This window comes from Physeter macrocephalus, chromosome 3, assembly GCF_002837175.3.
Source record: "Physeter macrocephalus isolate SW-GA chromosome 3, ASM283717v5, whole genome shotgun sequence".
NCBI classification, from domain to species: Eukaryota; Metazoa; Chordata; class Mammalia; order Artiodactyla; family Physeteridae; genus Physeter; species Physeter macrocephalus.
Window position 1 is genome coordinate 13,659,891 of NC_041216.1, and position 25,524 is coordinate 13,685,414.

At 38.4% G+C, this 25,524-nt stretch overlaps 1 protein-coding gene across 8 annotated transcripts in view; it reads left to right on the forward strand.

The window, feature by feature from the left end:
- Positions 1 to 25,524, forward strand: part of EYA3 (EYA transcriptional coactivator and phosphatase 3) — a 104,291-nt gene that overhangs the window by 28,890 nt on the left and 49,877 nt on the right. For 7 of the 8 annotated variants that reach the window (XM_007120338.4, XM_024125242.3, XM_028487424.2 and 4 more), the window contains 3 exons: positions 6,385 to 6,485; positions 17,610 to 17,653; positions 20,920 to 20,999. In XM_007120338.4, the coding sequence (XP_007120400.1) occupies positions 6,453 to 6,485; positions 17,610 to 17,653; positions 20,920 to 20,999 (157 nt within the window). In that variant the 5' untranslated portion in view covers positions 6,385 to 6,452. Of the gene's footprint in view, positions 1 to 2,670; positions 2,753 to 6,384; positions 6,486 to 17,609; positions 17,654 to 20,919; positions 21,000 to 25,524 lie in introns of all 8 variants that reach the window. The other variant, XM_055083423.1, reaches the window with a different exon arrangement.

Here is a 25,524-nt window from a genome sequence, read left to right on the forward strand (position 1 = left end):
GTTGAATTTTGTCAGAAGCTTTTTCTGCATCTGTTGAGATGATCATATGGTTTTTATTCCTTAATTTGTTAATATGGTGTATCACATTGATTTGCGTTTATTGAAGGATCCTTGCTTCCCTGGGATGAATCCTACTTGATCATGGTGTATGATCCTTTTACTGTGTTCTTGGACTGTTTGCTACTATTTTCTTGAGGATTTTTGCATCTATATTCATCAGTGATATTGGTCTGTAATTTTCTTTTTTTTGTAGTATCTTTGTCTGGTTTTGGTATCAGGATGTTGTTGGCCTCATAGAATGAGTTTGGGAGTGTTCCTTCCTTTGCAGTTTTTTGGAAGAGTTTGAGAAGGTTCGGTGCTAGCTCATCTCTAAATGTTTGATAGTATTCACCTGTGAAGCCCTCTGGTCCTGGACATTTGTTTGTTGGAAGATTTTTAATCACAGTTTCAATTTCATTACTTGTGATGGGTCTGTTCATATTTTCTGTTTCTTCCTGGTTCAGTCTTGGAAGGTTATAGCTTTCTAAGAATTTGTGCATTTCTTCCAAGTTGTCCATTTTATTGGCATAGAGTTGCTTGTAGTAGTCTCTTAGGATGCTTTGTATTCTGCGGTGTCTGTTGTAGCTTCTCCTTTTTCATTTCTAATTTTATTGATTTGTGCTCTGATCTGTATGATTTCTTTCCTTGCTAACTTTGGGTTTTGTTTGTTCTTTCTCTAGTTCCTTTAGGTGTAAAGTTAGATCGTTTGTTTGAGATTTTTCTTGTTTCTTGCCGTAGGCTTGTATTGCTATAAACTTCCCTCTTAGAATTGCTTTTGCTGCATCCCATAGGTTTTGGATCGTCGTATTTTCATTGTCATTTGTCTCTAGGTATCTTTTGGGTTTCCTCTTTGATTTCTTCAGTGATCTCTTGGTCTTAGTAATGTATTGTTTAGCCTCCATGTGTTTGTGTTTTTTACGTTTTTTTCCTGTGATTGATTTCTAATCTCATGGCGTTGTGGAAAAGATGCTTCTATATATTTGTAATTGTTATATCTTCTACTTGGGTTGATCCCTTGATCATTATATAGTGTCCTTCCTTGTCTCCTCTAACATTCTTTATTTTAAAGTCTATTTTATCTGATATGAGTATTGCTACTCCAGCTTTCTTTTCATTTCCATTTGCATGGAATATCTTTTTCCATCCCCTCACTTTCAGTTTGTATGTGTCCCTAGGTATGAAGTGGGTCTCTTGTAGACTGCATATATATGGGCCTTGTTTCTGTATCCATTCAGCAAGCCTGTGTCTTTTGGTTGCAGCATTTAATCCATTCACTTTTAAAGTAATTATCGATATGTATCTTCCTAGTACCATTTTCTTAATTGTTTTGGGTTTGTTTTTGTAGGTCCTTTTCTTCCTTTGTGTTTCCCACTTAGAGAAGTTCCTTTAGCGTTTGTTGTAGAGCTGGTTTGGTGGTGTGCTGAATTCTCTTAGCTTTTGCTTGTCTGTAAAGCTTTTGATTTCTCCGTCGAATCTGAATGAGATCCTTGCTGGGTAGAGTAATCTTGGTTGTAGGTTCGTTCCTTTCATCACTTTAAATATATCCTGCCACTCCCTTCTGGCTTGTAGATTTTCTGCTGAGAAATCAGCTGTTAACCTTATGGGAGTTCCCTTGTATGTTAGTTGTCATTTTTCCCTTGCTGCTTTCAATAATTTTTCTTTGTCTTTAATTTTTGTCAGTTTGATAACTATGTGCCTCAGCATGTTTCTCCTTGGGTTTATCCTGCCCGGGACTCTCTGCACTTCCTGCACTTGGGTGGCCATTTCCTTTCCCATGTTAGGGAAGTTTTTGACTGTAATCTCTTCAGATATTTTCTCAGGTCCTTTCTCTCTCTCTTCTCCTTCTGGGACCCCTATAATGTGAATGTTGTGTTTAATGTTGTCCCAGAGGTCTCTTAGGCTGTCTTCATTTCTTTTCATTCTTTTTTCTTTATTCTGTTCTACAGCAGTGAATTCCACCATTCTGTCTTCCAGGTTACTTATCCGTTCTTCTACCTCAGTTATTCTGCTATTGATTCCTTCTAGTGTATTTTTCATTTCAGTTATTGTATTTTTCATCTCTTTGTTTGTTTTTTAATTCTTCTAGGTATTTGTTCTTTCATTGTTCTAGGTCTTTGTTAAACATTTCTTGCATCTTCTCGATCTTTGCCTCCATTCTTTTTCTGAGGTCCTGGATCATCTTCACTGTCATTATTCTGAATTCTTATTCTGGAAGGTTGCCTATCTCCACTTCATTTAGTTGTTTTTCTGGGGTTTTATCTTGTTCCTTCATCTGGTACATGGTCCTCTGCCTTTTCATTTTGTCTATCTTTCTGTGAGTGTAGTTTTCATTCCACAGGCTGCAGGATTGTAGTTCTTCTTGCTTCTCCTGTCTGCTCTCTGGTGGATGAGGCTATCTACGAGGCTTTGCAACGTTCCTGATGTGAGAGACTGGTGATGGGTAGAGCTGGGTGTTGCTCTGGTGGGCAGAGCTCAGTAAAACTTTAATCTGCTCGTTTGCTGATTGGTTGGGCTGAGTTCCCTCCCTGTTGGTTGTTTGGCCTGAGCTGATCCAGCACTGGAGCCTATAGGCCCTTTGGTGGGGCTAAATGGCGGACTCCGGGAGGGCTCACACCAAGGAGTACTTCCCAGATCTTCTGCTGCCAGTTTCCTTGTCCCCGCGGTGAGCCACAGCCACCCCCTGCCTCTGCAGGAGACCCTCCAACACTAGCAGGTAGGTCTGGTTCAGTCTCCTATGGGGGTCCCTGCTCCTTCCCCTGGGTCCTGATGCACACACTACTTTGTGTGTGCCCTGCAAGAGTGGAGTCTCTGTTTCTCCCAGTCCTGTCGAAATTCTGCAGTCAAATCCCGCTAGCCTTCAAAGTCTGATTTTGTGGGAATTCCTCCTCCTGGTGCTGGACCCCCAGGTTGGGAAGCCTGACGTGGGGCTCAGAACCTTCACTACAGTGGGTGGACTTCTGTGGTATAAGTGTTCTCCAGTCTGTGAGTTACCCACCTAGCAGTTATGGGATTTGATTTTATTGTGATTGCACCCCTCCTAATGTCTCATTACGGCTTCTCCTTTATCTGTGGATGTGGGTATCTTTTTTGGTGAGCTCCAGTGTCTTCCTGTTGATGATTGTTCAGCAGTTAGTTGTGATTTTGGTGCTCTCGCAAGAGGGAGCATGCGCATGTCCTTTTGTTCCACCATCTTGAGCCATTCTCAATGTCAGGTTATATTAATGGTAAGAAAATACCAAAATACACAATTAAACTCTAGAACTAGTACACAGAAGTGAGAAAACTAAGGTTCGTATGGTAATTCTGTACTTCTTTTTATTATCCAGTACTGGAGCACCTTGTCTGTGTTATACAACACTTTCATCTGGTGGTTAGTCAATGTGACTTTCGATTGTAAGCATGTGCCACTTGTAGAAAATGGTGTAAGATCTTAATATTAAAAGTTTTACTATCACATTGATAAATGCTAGAAGTATGATAAATATTTGTGTTCTTTTATCTAGTATATTTCAGGTGTTTGACATTACAAAATATTGGAAGGAAGAATCCTATATTGATGGAAAGTAGTATCTTAGATGCATGTTGTAATGGAATTACATAATTTATAGTCATTATTAATATATTTTATATACAGTGTACCAGAATGTATGTTTACAAACTTCACATATATCACATGTTGCCAGTAGAATCCCAGAAATTCTGTAATAAATCATATGCATCCTTTTTAGGTTGCTTTTTTTGTTTTAAAATTATCAAAATTATTTGTGGTCATTGATTAATTACTTGATTTTTTTTAAGTTTTTTTTTCCAAATGTAGAAATTATCTATGACCCTTTTATTTCCCTAAATTGAAAAATGAAGAAGATAAAGGTGATTTTTAAGATGGAAACAACAAAAGGTGCTTATTTTCAAAGAAGAAGAAAAAGAAGTAGAAAGGAATGTCTTCTAATCTTTTCCCTTAAAGAAGGTTTTCTTTCAACTTATAGAATTTATCTCAAGAAAAATAGAAAGCTGTTCCCTTTCTGTTATAAAATCACTGTAATATTACCATATTCCTGAAAAACAAAATTCAAGATTTTAACATTTTGTTTTATATGGCTTGAGAATTTATTTCCCCACTATTAAGAGTAGTATTTCTTACCTTTTAAAACCCATGACCCCTTTTGATCTATAAAAAAATCTGTGTTCTCCTTTAACATTGTTCATATTTTTAAAATAAATTCATTTCTGTGTTTAAAACAAAAATTAAAGGACATGTTATTGAGTACCTTTTTTTTCTTTTTTTTAAACACAGTTTTTCTTACCTTCCTCTTGTATAGGCATAGATTTATAACCCTTCCTCCATGAGAAAGAATATCCCTTCCTTCTCCTTTGCTGAGAATCTACTAATTAGAGGTTGCAGTCATTACAATTATGGCTTTCAATTGAGTAAAACACGGGATATTATCACTTTTTGTTTAGATGAGATCTGGTCACACAAAAATTTAACAAGTGAGGTATTAAAGGCATTACATTTCTCTAATGATTTGATCATAGTTTGCTCTTTCTTTTGGGATGAAATCATATATGTATTAAATACATTATGTACATTGACACTTAAAATCCCATAAAGACAAGACATTTCATTTTAAAACTAAAACAGATATAAGCTGGTAAAACAAAGAACAGTTCGTCTTTCACAATTGTGAATCAGTTTCACGTCACATTGGTTGTGTTCTTGTGAGTACAGCAAAGGGAAGATAGCTCCTGTGAGCTTTAGTTATTGCCTGCTGTAATTCTGCAGTACTAGTTATCTACCTCAAGTAGTATGAAAACTTAGCTTTTGAGGCTCTGTGTATGAGTTACACGTGAGTGCATTGAGCATCAAGTTCTTCTGACCTTTAAACTCTTTTTTCTTTTGACATTCTAGATCAGGGCAGGGAGGAAGGCTGTGTCAGAGTTGGACAGTTTTGCGTCTGATTGTGTCCCTTACATGTGTTTTCTCTCCTTTTCCCATTCTAGAGTGTGACTCTAAAATAAAGTGTGTTGTATTACACCAGAATAGAGCAGTGTTGGTGGAGTGGTGGTAAATTGGTATAAGTGAAGTTTTTCATTTCCCTTTTTATTCATTACTTCTGCAATAAGATTCTATACTTGCAGGCTTCCCTGGTGGCGCAGTGGTTGCGCGTCCGCCTGCCGATGCAGGGGAACCGGGTTCGCGCCCCGGTTTGGGAGGATCCCACATGCCGCGGAGCGGCTGGGCCCGTGAGCCAGGGCCGCTGAGCCTGCGCGTCCGGAGCCTGTGCTCCGCAACGGGAGAGGCCACAACAGTGTGAGGCCCGCATACCACAAAAAAAAAAAAAAAAAAAAGATTCTATACTTGCTTTAGCTTTGTCTGTTAAGTTGGTTACAGTGGTTGGTAAAATAAGTGAAAACAGGTGTGACCTTAATTAAAGGCATAAACAATCACATCTGTTTTGAAGAAGTGCTACTTTCATTTTTGTTAAATAGAAATGGAGTTTATAGTTTTTATAATTATTTAGTTTTCTAACATTTTTCTGTCTCACTCGGCAGCAGGGCACAATAACGTGTTCTTACCAGTAAATGTGGGGCTTAGAGTCCTATTTTTCTTTTTTAGTTGAAAACCAGGACAGGAAGAGCAGGGTCTGAGAAGGTAAAGATTTTGCTTAAATAATTGACTAGGCAATACATGTAGTGGAGCTCGTTATTTCAGGATAAATTGGGTCCTAGCTCCACATGATTATTTTCCTTAATTCTAAAATTCACTGTTTCACTTTACTTATTTATTTGCATTATTAAAATAGATCCAGAAGAGCTGAGTTTTCCTTTAAGTTGATTAAATATATACAGATAGTTGGTTGCACAAGTATTTATTTGATATTCCAGTTTGCCCTATTTAAAGTGATTGTGTGTGTTAACAGTTATGTAAATGTTCCCCATTAAAGCAGGTTAGATGTTATCATAACTTCTTGACTGGCTAAGCTAGTTTTTATCATTTTTTAATGTAACCCTAATTCTAAAAAAAGTTGTGTTTTAGTTAATTGCACATGGCTGTTATAAAGTGTTTGATGCATTGGGCACTATAGTAACCGTGTTTTAAGTACAGCAGAAGTGGCTCCACGTGTTGGCTTTTGCAAGAAATCATAAAAGTCATTGTGTAAACCTATCCTGACTTGGTGCAGCATGTCCATTTTGAAAAGCCACATGCAGATTTGAGATTTTGAGATTGGAACTCAGGTAGAAAGATTGAGGTAGCAAAATATTTTAAAAATTATTCTCTGATGGCCTCAATGATAATGCTTTAAGAGTACATAAAGCTTTGAATCCCCCCTCTTTTTTAAACAGACTGTGAAGACTGCTGAGAGACACTTGCAGTGCAGTCACATAAGGGTAGTAAAGAAATATTGGTCCTCATGGAAGAAGAGCAAGATTTACCAGAGCAACCAGTAAGTATTTCCTTTAACAATTTAAAGTTGATTGTAGAAAAGCTAATCTTAAGAGATTTTAAATATTATTCAGTTGTACTACAGATTCTAAATCAGAAATAAAATTAAGAAAAGGACTCATCTTAATACTTTCTTTCTAAGAAAACCATGTTCTGTGTTCCTAAATTCATATTTTGCTAACTTAATGCCAAGGACTTGCTTAGAAAATTCAGCATTACAAAATAAATATTGTCTTTAGAAATGCCATTTTAAAAAAGCAACGGCTACTCTTACAGTTTTTAGAAAATAAAAGAGGACATCTATTTACCAAACAGTATATACCATTTCTGCCAGAAAATCTAGTTTTATCTTTACCTAAATTTCCCTGACTTCATTTTTTTTAAGTAGTAGTAGTAGTTGAAGAAAGTATAATTTGACCACTAGCTAATTCTTAAAAATAGATAAGACCCTCGAGAATAGGTTGAATTCTTAATTTCTTTTAAATATTTAACATAAATAAAATCATTTTAAATATCCCCAAGTGATACAGATTTATTGCCTTGCCATGGCTTTTTTGTTTTTGTTTTTTCCTAAGTGTTTTTTGACCCTTAGCATTTAAAAAAGGAAGGTAATAGTAATCATTCTATTAAGATACTTTTGTGTTAAAGAATCTTTTCCTTTTGGCTTGACCTTCTTTTTCTGAAATTAGATAAATACTGATTCAATTTGGTCTTCAATTTGCTCTCCTGAATGAGCCTCTTGCATTTTTTATTAAGAGAGAATATAGAGTGGTACATGTTTACCTCCCTATGAAAATCCAACCTAAAAAACTTTGAATTTTGAAAGCAGATAATAGGGTATGTTTTTCATGTTCTAGATGTATTCTTTACATCAGTGATATATTTTTAATATTTTACTTTCTGTTGAGACGTGCATACTGGTGATTCTTTTGCTATTAGTCTTTTAGCCCCTCACTTAAGTATAAAACTAGGAAGACATAAGCAGTTGGTAAAAGGACCTTTTGAAACATTTAAAATGTCATCCCATATCCCTGGTACATTAATAATCAGGGAAATGGTAGGGTTAAAAATCATCCTCAGCGGTGTATCTAAGATATACACTATAAGAACAAATAGCTGAATTAGAGACACTAAATGTACCAAAGAAGATTCTGTCATTCAGTTTTTAATATAGTAAGACAAAGGTCTAGTCATAGTTTCAAAAGACTTATGTAAGTGTTGACATACTGTTGAAATGAGTATTGTTGTTAGTCACTCCTTACCTATTTAAGGTAATGAGAATTGTGAAGCTGACCTGCTGGTGAGTCATTTTTTCCTCTCTGCTTCATTTGCTTGCTGTTCTGTTCAGTATCTATAATATGATGTGCAAAATCTGATTGTTACTTCAGAAAGAGGTAAGAAATTAAAGTGCTTTTAAAACAAATTTTCGGGCTTCCCTGGTGGCACAGTGGTTAAGAATCTGCCTGCCAATGCAGGGGACACAGGTTCGAGCCCTGGTCCGGGAAGATCTCACATGCCTCGGAGCAACTAAGCCCGTGTGCCACAACTACTGAGCCTGCGCGCCTAGAGCCCACGCTCCACGACAAGAGAAGTCAAAGCAATGAGAAGCCCGCGCACCACAACGAAGAGTAGCCCCCGCTCACCACAGCTAGAGGAAAGCCCTCATGCAGCAACGAAGACCCAATGCAGCCAAAAATAAAAAAAGAAATAAAATAAATAAATTTATATATTAAAAAAAAAACAAAACAGATTTTCTGGGAATTCCCTGGTAGTCCATTGATTAGGACTCTGCTTCCACTGCCAGGGGCCTGGGTTCGATCCCTGGTTGGGAACTGAGATCCCACAAGCCACGTGATGTGGCCAAAAAATTAAAAAAAAATTTTTTTTTAAATACCAGAAAAAAATTTTTGTTTTAAACCCACAAATTTTCTGCTGACTATAAATGGTGATTGTCATGGGGAATCTTTTTTTTTTTAATTGATTTGTACCTGGGTCTTAATTTATAAAGGTGATTGAGTAACTACATGAAGAGGTCAGTGCCATTGAAAAAAAAGAAGAAGAAAAAAATAAAGTTTGGACTTCCCTGGTGGCACACTGGTTAAGAATCTGCCTGCCAATGCAGGGGACACAGGTTCGAGCCCTGGTCCGGGAAGCCCCCATGCTCCGCGGAGCAACTAAGCCCATGTGCCACAACTACTGAGTCTGTGTGCTACAACTCCTGAAGCCTGGGAGCCTAGAGCCCGTGCTCTGCTACAAGAGAAGCCACCACAATGAGAAGCCCGCGCACCACAACAAAGAGTAGCCCCTGCTCGCCTCAACTAGAGAAAGCCCGTGCGCAACAACGAAGATGCAACGCAGCCAAATAAATAGATAAATTTATTTTTTTTTAAAGTTTCATGTTACAGTTCTTTTAGAGATGAGAGACGTAGCAGACCACACAGGGTCACGGGGGTAAGCCCCAGTGTCATTCAGGAGGCAGAGATGCATAGGGGAATTCTAAGAGAATGCATAGGCTACAGCCTTAATTGAGGTTTCCACAGGCAAGGTGAAGCAACGTAATGTAGGGTAATTGTTTATTTAGGATTGGCTAGTTTGAATAATTCCAGAGGGTTTTGGGGTATAGAAGCTATCACTAGGTATCTGGCACTGGGTTGATTTACAGCAGGGGAATATAGTTCAGAGCATGGTTCAGAATATAGGCTCTAGATTGCAGGGGAGATGTAAGCAAGTTTGGCTCTTAGTTTGGCCCTGTGATTAGTGGGTGCCGAACAGACAAATATAGAATCTACGAAAATATAGAGCATTTATTAACTGTTAAAAATAATTAGAATAAGAAGAGTAAATGTCAGATGTTGAGGAGTAAAGCTAATTTTCACAGGCTGTAGTAGAAATCTAAAACTTGAGTGGAAAGAATGGTCCTGTCCCAAGTTGATGATGATAAAGCCATGATTTAAAAAAAAAATATTTTATTGAGGTATATACAACGTTATGTTAGTTTCTGGTATACAGCAAAGTGATTCAGTTATACGTATATATGATAGTTTGCATCTGCTGATCCCAGACTCCCAATCCATCCCTCCCCAACTCCCCTCCCCCTTGGCAGCCACAGGTCTGTTCTCTATGTCTGAGTCTGTTTCTGTTTCATAGATAGGTTCAGTTGCATCATGTTTTAGATTCCACATATAAGTGATATCATATGGCATTTGTCTTTCTTTTCCAACTTACTTCACTTAGTGTGGTATCTCTAGGTCCATCCATGTTGCTGCAAATGGCATTATTTCATTCTTTTTTTATGGCTGAGTAGTATTCCATTATATACACACACACAAACACACACACACACGCACACACACACCCCATACCTTCTTTATCCATTCATCTGTCGATGGATATTTAGGTTGTTTCCATATCTTGAATAAAGCCAGGATTTTTAACCCTGCTGTTTACTTGTGTATAAAGAGAGATGTTGCTGATGAGCATTACTATTGGAGTTATTTTAATCACATTGTCTCTTCCTTATTGAGTTATCCCTTTCTTGTTTCTGTACTACTTGCTAGCTCTATCTCGAGATTGTTCCAGTCATTGTTCACAATACAACATAAATCCTAGCCTCAGGTTCTCTTTCACTTTCCCCTATTGCCAGTCAGTCCTCAATCCTCTGCAGGCAGAAATGGTTCTCTCTATGGTCGTCACTTACCTTGAAATCACTCCATCTTCCAAACTAGAACTCTTTTGTAGAGTGAAAGGGGGAACTAACCAAACTCGGTTTTAGGATAGGAGGTATAAATTAACACTGTTCCTGGCAAACTGGAAGCACTTAACAAACTCCTTTATAGCTATCAGGGTGCTCTTTGAGCTCGTTTTAAAAGGACATATATACATAGGAAAAATTTTTAGAAGAATATACACAAAACTTAATACTGAAATCATGGAGGTTTGGGGGCAGAATAAGGTCTTTTTTTTTTTTTTTTTTTTTTTTTTGAGGTATGCGAGCCTCTCACTGTTGTGGCCTCTCCCGTTGCGGAGCACAGGCTCTGGAGGCGCAGGCTCAGCGGCCGTGGCTCATGGGCCCAGCCACTCCGCGGCATGTGGAATCTTCCCGGACCGGGGCACGAACTCGTGTCCCCTGCATCGGCAGGCGGACTCTCAACCACTGCGCCACCAGGGAAGCCCAGAATAAATAAGGTCTTTTATATTTTATTTTATACATATCTGTCTGGTTTGGGTTTCTAAAAATATGAGCATATATGCCTTTTGTATTTAAATATTAAAAAGAAATTAGTAATACTGTAGACAAAAGAGGTGGTACATGATTACAACCACAGTGTACTCTAGGCTAAAACATGGAAAAGGAGTGAAGCTTGGGAAATATTCTTGATTGAGAGCAATGAAAAGGACCCTAAAATTTGTGTTTTTGGCTTGGAGAATAAAAGAATGGAATAAGTGGCAAAGAGAGAACGACTACACTCAACCCCTAATTTCTTTTTGTCTTATCGATAAAGGAGAGTAATCTTCAAACTATAAAGGATACCATATCAATTAAAAGTATTTTATTTCCACATTTATAAGCAGGTACCTAAGTTATTTCAAATGAGTTCCAATTCTCTAGACTCACTCTCAACCACTGCACCACCAGGGAAGCCCCTATTACTTTTTAAAAATTTTATTTATTTTTGGCTGCGTTGGGTCTTCGTTGTTGCATGTGGGCTTTCTCTAGTTGTGGCAAGCAGGGGCTACTCTTCCTTGCGTGCGGTGGCTGCTCTTGTTGTGGAGCATGGGCTGTAGGCGCACAGGCTTCAGTAGTTGTGGCACACGGGCTCAGTAGTTGTGGCTTGTGGGCTTAGTTGCTCCGCGGCATGTGGGATCTTCCTGGACCAGGGCTCGAACCCATGTCCCCTGCATTGGTAGGCGGATTCTTAACCCCTGTGCCACCAGGGAAGTCCCTGTTTCACTGTTTTAGAAATTATCTATTTCTTTTCAACCAGACTGTAACTTCCTTGAGGTCAAGGACTGTATTTTGTTTATCATTATATTCCCTTTCAGGAGAGCGTGGTAGAGAACAGTCAGTTGAATGAATGATAGCATGAATATGAACTACAATTCTCACTATAGGCATTTAACATTGGAGAATGAATCTGCAGTATATTTTTCTCTCACATTAGTCTCATGTGGATTGACAGCTTTCCTGGGCCAGTCTTCCATGAAGGCTTCTTTCTTCTTGTGATGCTGTTATCTTCAACTGTGGCCTCCATGGTTGCCAAAAAAATGGAAGAGAGGATTGAAGAATCACATGAGATGTTTTTAAGGGGTAGTTGTAGAAGTGGCTTACGTGGATGGCTCCAGCCTGACAGCAAGGAGGTCTGGAAAATGCCATCAATCTGTGTCTTAGTCTATTCTGGCTACTGTAACAAAATGCTATAGAATTGGTGGTTCATAAACAATAGAAATTGATTTCTCACAGTTCTGGGGGCTGGAAAGTCCAAAATCAAGGCACCAGCAGATTTGGTGTATGGTAAGGGCCTGCTACCTGGTTCATAGACTGCCATCTTTTTGCTGTGACCTCACGTGGTGGAAAGGGAAAAGGAGGTCTCTTTTTTTTTTTTAATACATTTTTTTATTTTTTTGCTGCATGGCTTGGGGGATCTTAGTTCCCCTGACCAGGGATTGAACCTGGGCCCCCAGCAGTGAACCTCCTAACCACTGGACTGCCAGGGAATTCCCAGGAGGCCTCTAATCCCATTCATGAGGGCTCCACCCTCATGACCTAATCACCCCAAAAGCCCCACCTCCAAATTTCATCATATTGGGGATAAAATTTCAAAATATGAATTTTGGGGGAAGACACAGACGTTCAGTCTATAGCATCCTGTGTGCCCAGGAACAGGAAAAAGACCACTGAATATTTATAAGTGAAGCTACCATAATCTTCTCTTTGGTTCACCTGTTTCATTTTTCACATCTAAAGAACAATATGTAACTCCTTTCCCCACACATTCCTCTTAAGAGAAACAGCCCCAGCTTCCATCAGTTGCTGCATCCAGATCAAATCCAGGATCTGATGCCCACTAGTTTCTACTAGGTCCAGATGTGACTTCTTTTGGATGGGTACCTGTGAACTTAAAAGACACGTTTTTTGCCTCCCATCGCAAGTCACACCCCACATGCAATGGTGGAGCAGGCAGTTGTCTCTGCCACGGGTATTTACCTTTCTAGTTTCTAGTAATTTGGAATGCTTACTCTCACTCTCTACATACTCATTTCCTTATGTCAAGTTCTGGAAGTAAAATTAATAATTAGATGACTGTTGGTAAGCACAATCAAAGAAAATAGCATTAAATGTTTTTTTGTGTATAATTTCATCCAGGTTATGATCAAGCCCTTTCCCCTTCTGGAATATAGAGTATGACTTTCTACTAAAGAGAATGATATGCTTTGTTTGACAGTGGTGGATAAATTCTGACAAAAACATCTTCCTTTTTATAGGCTTCATGCAGACTTCTGTTGGATTTATTATTCCCAAGATTATAGTTTATCAAGCCCTAGTATGATTTAGCCTCTTGTTAAAACTTAGGAGGCACTATAGTTATATACTTGTAAGTCATCTCAGAATAGTTCTGGAATGACATTTGAGATGCATAATATAATTTTCTTATCTAGAAAGTGGTATTTCTTAATCTTGTCTTTGAAATTTTGGTAATTCAGCTTTGTTTTTGCTGCTTTTGGTGGTAACATTAAAATTTAACAATGTCTTTGTCTTTCATAAACACCTCTCTCATTCGTTCTCTCCCTTACCACCCACCCCACTACCACCACCAATTTCATCTTCAGAGCAGGCCTGTGAAATAGTCATAGTTTTCTTTCACAGTTGAGAAAACAGATGCAGAGAAGTAGACATACAGTGAATTAACTCTCACAACTGAGCCTTGAACCTGGATATTCTGAATTCGTGTATTGGGTTATATGTATTCCTTTGCTCTGTTATATTTAAAGCATTTTTTTTTTTTTTAAAGCAGAGGCACAAGTAGAACTCTGATTCATGAATTTGCCAGTGGTTCTTCCTTTTTGTGTAACCTTTAGTCATAACATGCCCGTAAGATTATGTCATTTTTTTTAAATGACAACTTTATTGAGATACACTTCACATCCATTTTAAAGTATACCGGGCTTCCCTGGTGGCACAGTGGTTGAGAATCTGCCTGCTGGTGCAGGGGACACGAGTTCGTGCCCCAGTCCGGGAAGATCCCACATGCTGCGGAGCGGCTGGGCCCGTGAGCCATGGCCGCTGAGCCCGTGCGTCCGGAGCCTGTGCTCCGCAATGGGAGAGGCCACAACAGTGAGAGGCCCGCATACCACAGATAGATAAATAAATAAATAAATAAATAATAAAAAATTTAAAAAAGTATACAATTTGGTGGATTTTAGTATATTCACAGAGTTTTGCAACTATCACCATAGTCAATTTTGGAACATTTTCATCACTCCAAAAAGAAATTCTGTACCCATTAGCAGTCACCCTCAATTCCCTCCCTCCCACAGTCCTAGGCAACTACTAATCTACTTTCCTATTGACCTATTTGTGGATATTGTATATAAATGGATTCATACAATATGTGGTCCTTTGTGACTGGCTTCTTTCACTTAGCATAATCTTTTCAAGATGTATCTGTGTTAACATGTATAAGTACTTCATTCCCTTTTATTGCTGAATGTTTCATTGTATGGATTTATTTCATCATTCATCATTTTATTTATCGTTATTGTATTTATCCGTTCATCTGTTCATGGACACTGGGGTTGTTTCCACTTTTTGGCTATTTTGAATAATGCTGTTAGGAACATTCATGTCCAAGTTTTTGTGTGGACATAAGTTTTCATTTCTCTTGGTTATATAGTCAGGAGTGGAATTTCTGGATTATATATAATAGTAACTCTATGTTTAACCTTTTGAGGAACTGCTAGACTGTTTTCCAAACTAGATGCACTATTTTACATTCTGTCAGTTTCTGGATTGTATTGTTTGAACCCATCCTTTTGTAATCCAGTGAAATCTGTCTGTATCCTTTTAGTTTACCTGCCTCTAGTGCCAAGGTTTCCTATCCCTGACTTACAGGAGGACATAATTGCCCAAATCAAGGCTAACAATGGGCTGTGAAAAGTACAAAATTAGCTGATAACACATTTTCCTCTCCCAGACTTTTTTGTTTGGTAGATATGTCTTTAAGTACATTTTCTCCATTTCTATTTATGAGTACATACTCTTTTTTTTTTTTTTTTTTTGCGGTGCGCGGGCCTCTCACTGTTGTGGCCTCTCCCGTTGTGGAGCACAGGCTCCAGACACACAGGCTCAGCGGCCATGGCTCAGCGGCCATGGCTCACGGGCCTAGCCGCTCCCAGCATGTGGGATCTTCCCAGACCGGGGCACGAACCCTGTGTCCCCTGCATCGGCAGGCGGACTCTCAACCACTGCGCCACCAGGGAAGCCCAGTACATACTCTTTGTACCGAGTTGGCACTGTAGTAAATAGAAAGTGAAAAAGCATAGTTCTTGAAAGGCCATTATGGTATATTTTAAAATTTTGCTCCAGGGCTTTTTTTTTTAGTTCTCTAGCTAAATTTGTTACTCTGTGGCTCTAATAAAATGAAGACTGATAAATTAGATTCCTCAGTGCTCTAGTTTTCTTTATATGGATTACTGTTAGGAGACCATAGACTGTTTTAAATTCATTTCTTTGATCGCAAAGAGGGTCTTTGGGTGAGCTAAGCATAGATTCATCACCACTATTGGAAAATTACATTATTATCTGACCTTATGTAAATACTGTCATCTTCAGGTGGGAGGGACAGCACATTTATATTATAGCAAGAGCCTGTATTTTGTCATTTGTGAAATTATGGCAGTAGATAAACTAGAAAGTTGAATTTTTCTTATCTTTAGCCTTGCAGTTTCCAGTCAAAATGTGTTTTCCAGCATTATTCCATCAGCGCATTTTTCTCCTATGCCTTTCAGTGAGGTTATGTCATACATTTGCAATACAATTAAATTCTCTTGTCACAGTATGTATACCATCCTGGAATTCCTTGACCTCCTGGTTGGTTTTGGTATCTTTTATCATACAGAAGTTTTGAATTTTTGTAAAATCAGTCTATTTTCTTCTTTATGGCTTTTGAATTTAATATCATGCTTAGTAAGGGTTTATCTACCTCAAAGTTCTTTGTTTTTTTCTTTTTTCTTCATATGCTTCTGTAATTTTGTTTCTAAATTTAGAGGGTTTTTTAAAAAATTATTTATTTATTTTTAGCTGTGTTGGGTCTTCATTGGAGTGCTCAGGCTTTCTCTAGTTGCAGAGAGCAGGGGCTACTCTTCGTTGCGGTGCGCAGGCTTCTTGTTGCAGCGGCTTCTCTTGTTGTGGAGCATGGGCTCTAGGCATGTGGGCTTCAGTAGTTGTGGCGCACAGACCTCAGTAGTTGTGGCTCGCAGGCTCAGTAGTTGTGGCTCACAGGCTTAGTTGCTCTGTAGCATGTGGGATCTTCCCGGACCAGAGCTCGAACCCATGTCCCCTGCATTGGCAGGTGGATTCTTAACCACTGCACCACCAGGGAAGTCCTGGCAGGTGGATTCTTAACCGCTGCACCACCAGGGAAGTCCCTAGAGGGTTCTTTTTTAATGCCCCTTTTTTCTTTATCTTTATTGGTACCTATGAAAATTAAGGCAGCATTGTATAATAAGTCAATATGCCATAAGCAAATAACCAAGAGTATTTGGTTTTATTTATTTTGTCATGTTTTCTCATGAGGAGTGGCTGTCCCTGAGAAATTGTATGGGCCTTGTATTAAACTTGTATTTATTATTTACCCTGTCTGAATTGTTAAATTTAATCATATTAAATAGCTGTATTCCCACCGGATATGTTTATTTAAAATTGTTTAGCAAAGTTTCTGCCTCTGTGGGTTCTTACTCTTTGTAGTGGTTGGCAGTACTCTTTGTCAGCTTGAAATATTTTTTTTTTTTTTTTTTTTTTTTTTTGTGGAAATATTTTAAGTATTCATAATTTGTATGGCTAAGCATACTTCTACTATAACTAGTAATTCTAATCAGAAAACTCTAAAATCAGATTCTTTGTCATATTAAAAAAAAAACAGGGAAGGGCTTCCCTGGTGGCGCAGTGGTTGAGAGTCCGCCTGCCGATGCAGGGGACATGGGTTCTTGCCCCGGTCTGGGAAGATCCCACATGCCGTGAAGCGGCTGGGCCCGTGAGCCATGGCCGCTGAGCCTGCGCGTCCGGAGCCTGTGCTCCGTCCGCAACGGGAGAGGCCACAACAGTGAGAGGCCCGCGTACGATGCAGGGGACACGGGTTCGTGCCCCGGTCTGGGAGGACCCCACATGCCGTGAAGCGGCTGGGCCCGTGAGCCATGGCCGCTGAGCCTGCGCGTCCGGAGCCTGTGCTCCGTCCGCAACGGGAGAGGCCACAACAGTGAGAGGCCCGCGTACGGGGAAAAAAAAACAAAAAAAAAACAGGGAAAACTTAGTAGTATTAATCAATGATCTTTCATTTATGGATTCTTAAACTGTTTCAATGAAAATGCTTTTACCTTAGAAGGAATTAGAGAAGGTGAAAATATGGGGAAAAAAACAGAATAGTGTGAAGAATATTTTTTAGATTACTGGTAACCTGATTAGAATTTATTTTTATTTTTGGCATGTAAGTAATTTGAATATAAAGGTATTTCTGTTAAATAAATGATTAGATGATAGTGAGATTGCCATACTTACTGTTTGAGAATAAAACTGTGTGTCTGGTAAAATTTTAAACTAACCAGTTTGTATCCAAGTTTGGATACCTTATCCTGGTAAACATTGTGTTGAGTAAAAATCCTGGTAAACCTTTTATTTTACCTTGAATCTGAAAAACACTTTTTTCATTTAAAAAAAGAGAGAGCCTCATGTGAAAAACAAGTACATCTCTAACTCTAAAATATAATAGGGATTAATAAAATAAATCTAAGGGAAACAAAAGGAAACAGTTACCCTGTACTTTATTAGTTAATATTAGGCTGCCACTTGAGTAGCTAAGATGATTTTAAAAACAGATCAAGACACTGATGCTTTTGTATAATTTTTTTACAGGTGAAAAAAGCCAAGATGCAGGAATCAGGAGAGCAAACTTTAAGGTATACAGAGTTGAATTTCTTTTTAATGACCTACTTATAATTGTTTTTACATGCTGATTAGTATATGGGCATGATTTGGGTTGACTGCTCTCTTTTTGGTTTTTAGCATCAGTCTTTACGTTGTGAAATTATTTGGTTTAAGGTGAAAATTTTCCTCTGAAAGTTTGTCCTTGAAAACTTTCCTCTAAAAGTTTTTCCTCTAAAAGTTTGTGCTGATTTTTTTCATTTATTCATTATTTATTCAACAATATATACCAATCTCATGGTATCTCTCAGATCCTGTGATATGTGGAAGAGACACAATGGTGGATATTCTTCCATCAGATGTACAGTATACATAATAGGGAAGACAGAAATAAGGAAAATCCAAGGGGTTAATCATTAATTACCAAATGGATATGGGACACCTTAGTCATTAGCTCGGCTCCCCTTGTAGAAAAGAGGCAGCTTCTTTGCATGTCATGTTCTGGCTTCCACAACACCATGATTTTCAGTTGTCCACAGTTCTTACCTTCTGTTGTTTGTCTGTCAACCATATGAACCGGTAACTGCATCACCTCTAACATCTTAATTTTAAGAATCCTACTCTTATACCACCACACACACTATCGTTCCAGCTTATTTATTCTATTGTCACACTAGCCCTGTGTCTTATACACTTCCAATTAAATGATCTGTCATATTTTCACTACCAAGCATTGACCCTTCCCCCAAAAAAGACTTCAGTAACTCTCCATTTTCCCCTTTTCCCAGCTCCTGGCAACCATCATTCTGCTTTTTGTCTCTGTGATTTTGAGTACTCTAAGTACCTCTTATTAGTGCAGTCATAAGTTATTTGTCTTTCTGTGACTTGCTTATTTCATTTAGCATAATGTCTTCATGGTTTATCCATGTTGTAGCATGTGTGAGAATTTCCTTCCTTTTTACGGCTGAATAATACTTCACTGTATGTCTATTCCATACTTTGTTTATCCATTCTTTAGTTGGTTGTGTTAATTATTGACAGGAGTTCTATTGAATGAGAACGAAATATTTGTGGCGTTTACTTTTGGAGTTTGGGTGTTTTTGCTCTTTTTTGGAGGAGGGAAATTTTATTTTGGAGCATTTTTTTTAATATCATACACACATTGTTAAGTAAAATTTATGTTTATATAACAAAATAATTATATTTTGAGACAGTAATAATTTTTCTAGCTACAATAACTTTAAATATTTTTAAAAGTGCTGGAGTTAATTCACTGTCTTGGTGCTGTTGTTTCTATTTAATCTCTAGATACTCAGTTGAATAGATAGGGGATTTTGCTATAAGATTACAGCACCATAGGATTTTAGGAACTGGTCCATTGTATGCCAGACCATACAAATATACCTTCTAAGATACAGGATCTAGAAATAGTCTTTCAACAGTGGGTATAACAGTGAACCCCAGACTTATTTAGGTACACATAGAAGACCAGTCATTGTAGTCAGAAATGTGAAGTTCTTGTCTGGGTTTATATACCTTTCTTCTTGGAATCCTATTTAATTAGGCATAAGATGGGGCTCTGAAGTCTGTATTTTTACCATTCAGGTAATTATAAGAAATAAGCCGGGCTTCCCTGGTGGCGCAGTGGTTGAGAGTCCGCCTGCCGATGCGGGGGACACAGGTTCGTGGCCCGGTCCGGGAGGATCCCACATGCCGCGGAGCGGCTAGGCCCGTGAGCCATGGCCTCTGAGCCTGCGCATCCGGAGCCTGTGCTCCGCAACGGGAGAGGCCACAACAGTGAGAGGCCTGCGTACCGCAAAAAAAAAAAAAGAAATAAGCAAGCCATTTTGGGAAACAATGATGTAACTATTCAGTATGATTTCTTACCCTTACCCTCAATTCCCATAGTAATATCTTGGTTAGTATATTAAGCACTATTCCAGAAATACAGACAGTTGAGTAAATAGATTAAAATAAACTTCATCTGGGGATTTACCTTTAAAAATTAATTACATCTTAGGGAAAATTGTTTGAACATTGAGAATATACCCGGAAAAAAAAAACTTTATTATGCTTGAATATTAGAGGTCCATTCAGAAAAGATAATGAGAGCTTTAAGAATTTTGGTGCTGTGTATTTTTTTTTATAAATAACATTGCTTTTTAAATTTTTTTTCTTTTTAAACTACTCTTTCCATATATGTTTAGTGTCTGGGACAGTGTCCTCCTTGTCTCCCTAGAGTGTAGAACAGCAAAGCAGATTTCTTGCTAGGGAACATGAATGTGGGAAGAATACCTGGGCTGGGGAGAAGTTGTATTGTAATAATACTAGCTACAGTTATATTGTACTTACTCTGTTCTAGTCTCTGTTCTAAGTACTTTTCATATATTAACTCATTAATTTCTATAACAACCCTAAAAGGTAGCTTCTATAATTATCCCTCATTGACAGTTGAAAAACTGGAGCACAAACAAGTTCAGTGACTTGCTTAAAGTCATAAAGCTAGTTTTGGCAAAGTGGAATATGAACTCAAGCAATCTGGTACTAGAATCCACACTCTTAAGCACTGTGCTATACTGGTAGTTGAGGAAATATGTGGAGAGTGGAAAGTAAGGTAGAAGGAAGAGGGAGGACATTGTGAGGGATGAAAGTATAATCTCCAATTCAGAATTTCAGTGAGGATCTTCCCAACATTAAAGTGTCTAACATAATGACTTGTCCTCCCAGTTTACATGACTTATCTTTTACAATTTCTCTTAATTTGTCTTATAATTTTTTTTTAAAAAGATGTTGCTAAGTTTTGGGAATGATAACAAATAAAAATTTATTTTTAATTGGGGGAAGGAAATACAGTGGAATGCACCATTTTAAGGTTCAGAACCCCTTCTTGGAAGCAAGCATGTATGATTTGAAAAAACTTGTCAAGTGATTATGAGCACCATTGTCTGAAATCAAGCATCTACTTCCCTTTGGTACTTTGGAAATAAAGTGACAGCAGTTTTTGGTGTTGTGGAATTTTTCTTTTACCTTGTGGTCTTCAGAGAAAATCTGACTTGCCTGTGGCTTAGGTGGAATTTCCGAGTGATATAAAGATTGAAGTGATGACGAAGAACAGTAGAATGCTGAAGGTACTAGCCCTGGCCCTAGCTCTTTAGGTAGCCACTAAAAACCAAGAATAAGTATTTCATAAAGTAGACTTACCTTGCCTCTTACTTACCTAGGAAGAGAGGGTTTGATTTAATCACTTTTAGCAATGCAGCAGGTCAGTCAGGGGCTAATGTATTCATTTTGGTTTTCCCAGTCAAGTAAGCAACTCCGAAGTCAATGATCAGAAACCCGAAACTTCAAGCCTTGCTTCAAACCTTACCATGTCGGAGGAAAGTAAGTACCATATTCTGTGCACCATGAAAGAGGTGTTCCTGTGACCAGGTGATGCTATTCTTTTATAATTGGTTTTCACTGATTGCCTTGTTTGTCTCAGAATATCCAGAATCCTTTCATTGCCTTGTTTGTGTGTTCATCCTTGTGCTCTCCTATAAGCCTTATTGACATACCAGCTAAGGAACAAAATCACATGGAATTCACTCCCCAGGGATTGGTGATTGTGTTTTTGTTTCGAGGTTGGATGTTCTAAAGGTAATAAATAGTGCCTTACTCAAAATCAGAAAAGTTTGTGGGCCAACCTCTGACTGTTCCTCCAGGGGGCTTGATATTTTTCTACCTTCCTAATAACCAAATAATTCTACCTGTCCATCTAGGCCAAAAAAAGAAAAGTAATCCCCCGAGAGCCCAAGATTGATACTGGGCCCTGAGGGAGATCCATCTCAGGGATCCACTTACCAACCCTTATTCCCTTGTAGAACAGTTATATTCATGCATTAGACAAAAATTTGTAGAATGTTCTTTTTTTTTTTTTTCCTGTGGAGACATGAACTTTCTCTGACATATCATGGTGGTATGCTCCATAGGGCAAATAGTCCTCCTTGAAATTAAATTAAATAAGATCTTATGGGAAAAATTCGAACGAACTTTTTGGCCAACCCAATAGCTGTGCCCTTCCATATTTTCCCACACACTTTAAAAGGATAAATTTGTGTAAGACACTTTTTGAAAAGACATTTGTTTGGGGGGTATATCTTAAGATGATTATGCTTAACCTTGTATAATTCCCATGTGTTAAAAAATGGTGTGCCTGTTTAAAAAAAAATGGTATGTCTTGAGTTGTATATATTATTTCCTCAAAGATGCTGTTCCAGTGGTTCTCAAACTTTCAGCATACCTAAGAGTCATCTGGAGTGCTTGTTTGTAATGTAGAATTCTAGCCTCATCTTCAGTGATTATCATTCAATAGACCTGAGGATGGGAATCTGCATTTTCAAGAAGATAGCTAATTCTGATACATATGGGAAACTGCTCTAATCAATGAAAAGTGTCTACTCTAATTTTTTTAATATCTCACTCATCCCCAAGAAAAAGGCCTGTTCCTTATATACTTCAGGGCCCAGAGGTGAGTTGTCTTCTTGCTTCTTGAAAACCATTTCTCTTTTTTTCTCAAAAACTCTAGTTCCTTTGAAGTCTATATTTATGCCCCTCCCCTAGATTTCTTTTTACCTCAGACTGAACTCCTAGTCATTTTGCTCATTAAAGACTAGATCTTCTTTTTCTTCTCCATCCAGACTCTTATTATTCTTGGTAATTTCAACATCCATATAGATGACCTATCCAATACCCATAATGTCCTTCTTGTTTTCCTGTCCCTTTTTACTCAGCATAGATTCTATGGTTCTTTATTATGATTACTCCCTTACAAATACCTTCAATAATTTGGCCTCTTGTCCTCTTCTTGCTAAACCCCAGTCATAATTTAATCCAACTCTCCACCTTCTCTATAAGTGCATTCAAATAGCTGAACATTATTGGATGAATTATACACCTAGCTGACTATTTACTCACAGGGCCTCAAGTGGGCACCCTACTACATTTTACTCATGAGTTTTACCTTTTAATATTTCACACCACTTCTTTCCTCCCGAAGCACCCATACTCATTCACCTTTTTTCATGCTTAACTGATGACTCCTTCTCAAATAGAAGCTCTCTGTGACGGGAAGCTCCCTTATTATCCTACCACCACCAAATCTTCAAAGCTACTTGTGTTTGTACCCATGTTATCTTGCTTCATTCTTGTCAGAATTGGAATAGTATTCTTGCTCCTGTCAAAGGTAAAACCTTTTATTTGTGCTTCATACCCTATCTGTTCTCACCTCCCCCAAGGACTTTGGTACTTTGGTTATCCTAACACCATTCCTGCATCGTCATGTTCTTCTCTTCTTAATCCATCCTGTCAGTAAAGAGACATGATTCAGTATATACCATCTTAAAACACAAAACCGTCCTTTGGGTCCACATCCCCTGCTAGATATAGACCTTCTCTTTGTTCCATGACCCATTGGAACCTCTGGAAAGAGTTGCCCTCACTTGCTTTCTCACCTCCCATTTGCCCTTCAACCCTCTCAAATTTAGCTTCTGTCACCACTCTTCCAATGAAATCGCTTTTCTCAAGGTCATTAGTTACTTTCAGTAACTGAAAGTTCTAGTTCTAGTGGACGTTTCTCTCCTTGTATCCTGCCTCCCACTATTTTTTCTCCCACCTTTCTCCTTTGCTGGCCTTCCTTCTACTATCTGAACTCTGAATGTTGGTGGGCCTCAGGGTTTGGTCTACCATCTTTGCTCTTTCTGCATCCTCTCATGAATTACTACATTACTTTAAATGTTTTATACATTGTTAACGAGTTCCAAATTTGTATTTCTAGTCTGACTTCTCCCCTAATTTCATTTGTGAATCCAGCTGCCTACTTGACATCTCCACTTAGATATTTAAAAGGAAAGTCATACTTAAAATGTGTGAAAGCTTTTTATTCCCTTAGCCCTCACCAAATCTGTTCTCTTCCCAAACTTCCCCATCTTTGGAAGTGGTTTCACTATCCCTCTAATTACTCAAGCTGAAAACCTAGAAATTATCCTGTATTCCCGTTTTCCTCATTCCTTACATGCAATTTCATCAGGATGTCGTGTTAGTTTTACCTTCAGGATATATTTCAAGGTTTTGCTTCATCTCCACTGCTTTTTTTTTTTTTTTTTAACCAGTACAAAGTTAAACACATCCAGATTTATTTACACAAAGCTAAAGAAATTTGGGTTCTATTTCTATTTTGTGTAATTTTATTCTGGGGTCTGGCTTTGTTGTGTAGCTGACATAGGTCATTGAAACTTGATTATCCCACCTTACATGCAATTTTTTGTCACAAGGGAACAGAAAACTTGGGTATTTAATGCACATACAATAATGATCTTAATACTTTTGCAATTTAGTAGGAAGGCAGCTGTCCCACAGCTTGGCAAGGGGACAGAGAAGTTACAGATTTTAAGCAGATTATGCCTTGACTCTTTTTTTAAAAAAATTATTTATTTTCTTTATTTATTTTGGCTGCAGTGGCTCTTAGTTACGGTACACGGGATCTTCCTTGAGGCATGCGGGATCTTTCATTGCCGCACATGGGCTCTTCATTGCGGTGCGTGGGCTTCTCTCTAGTTGTGGCGCGTGAGCTTTTCTTTCTCCTTGTGGCGTGTAGGCTCTGTAGTTTGCGGCACGCGGGCTCTCCTGTTGAGGCGCACAAGCTCAGTAGTTGTGGCACGCAGACTTAGTTGCCCGTGGCATGTGGGATCTTACTTCCCCGACTAGGGATCTAACCCTCGTCTCCTGCATTGGAAGGCGGATTCTTCACCACTGGACCACCAGGAAAGTCCCTTGCCCTGGCTCTTTATAAGCCTTTCATAGTTCCCAAGTACTGCAAAGATCAAGGCTCATTCATTCTCTAGAGAAGTAAAAATTGGCCTAGATCTCCCAGGATGTTTTTGGACCTCTTCTAGAATTAAATTAAATCAGAGGAGGAGAAGGATTTGGGTTTTTGAATGTACTTGTCAGCAGAGAAGGAACCATTATGTAGAATTTCAAATGAACTTCCATTCTATGTGATGAATGCTAAGAATTTTAGATCTAATTGAGATCTCCTTCATTTTTGTCAAAGTGATTATGGATTAACATAATCTGCAAATTGCCGTTAAGTATTTTCAAAGACTTTGAACAACGGCAGTGGACAAGATTCATGATAAACTCACAGATGATGATTTATCGTACTGTTGGGCATGAATTGGCCCTGCATCTGATCTTGATCAGGGTTCCCTTTTTGGGTCAGACACTCAGGGATCCCAGCTAGACATAAAGTTAGTTGGTTCACCCTTAGTCCCTAATCACAATAGAGCAACCTCCTTTATAGTTGTTGAAGGAAGTTCTTGAACAGTTCAGGAGTGGTACAAGCTCTGTGTGATGTTACTCTGTCTACAATATGGACTGAAATAGTGCTAATGAATAGGATTCTGCTATCTGTCAAACTTGAGTTGAATATTTACAGTATTTATCCCAGATGAAATCATTAGGGTCAAGCCTCATGACGGTATCTATTCTGGATGAAGTCATGGAGGTGAAGAGGACACTAGCTGTGAAAGTCTCTTTACTTGATGGTTTATCAGAGTATTACATCAGTTCCTCAGGCGTGTCTCTGCTTTGCCAAATGTAAAGCCTTTACTACAAAGCTGAAAAAATAGTAATACAGAAGCATACTTACGTCTTTCTGCTGTTGATTATATACAGCAGTAGCTACAGTTTTCTAATAAAATTGGGTTCTTGCTCCAAATCTGTCTTCCTGCAAGTCATTCTTAGGACCTTTTATTCAGAATAGGGCAAGCACCCAGAGAATGAATAAGCTGAAGAAGTATAATGTGGTTTCCTAGACATAGATCTTGCATTTTAAGTTTGCCTATGAGCACAGCTGAGAGGTTAGGAAGTT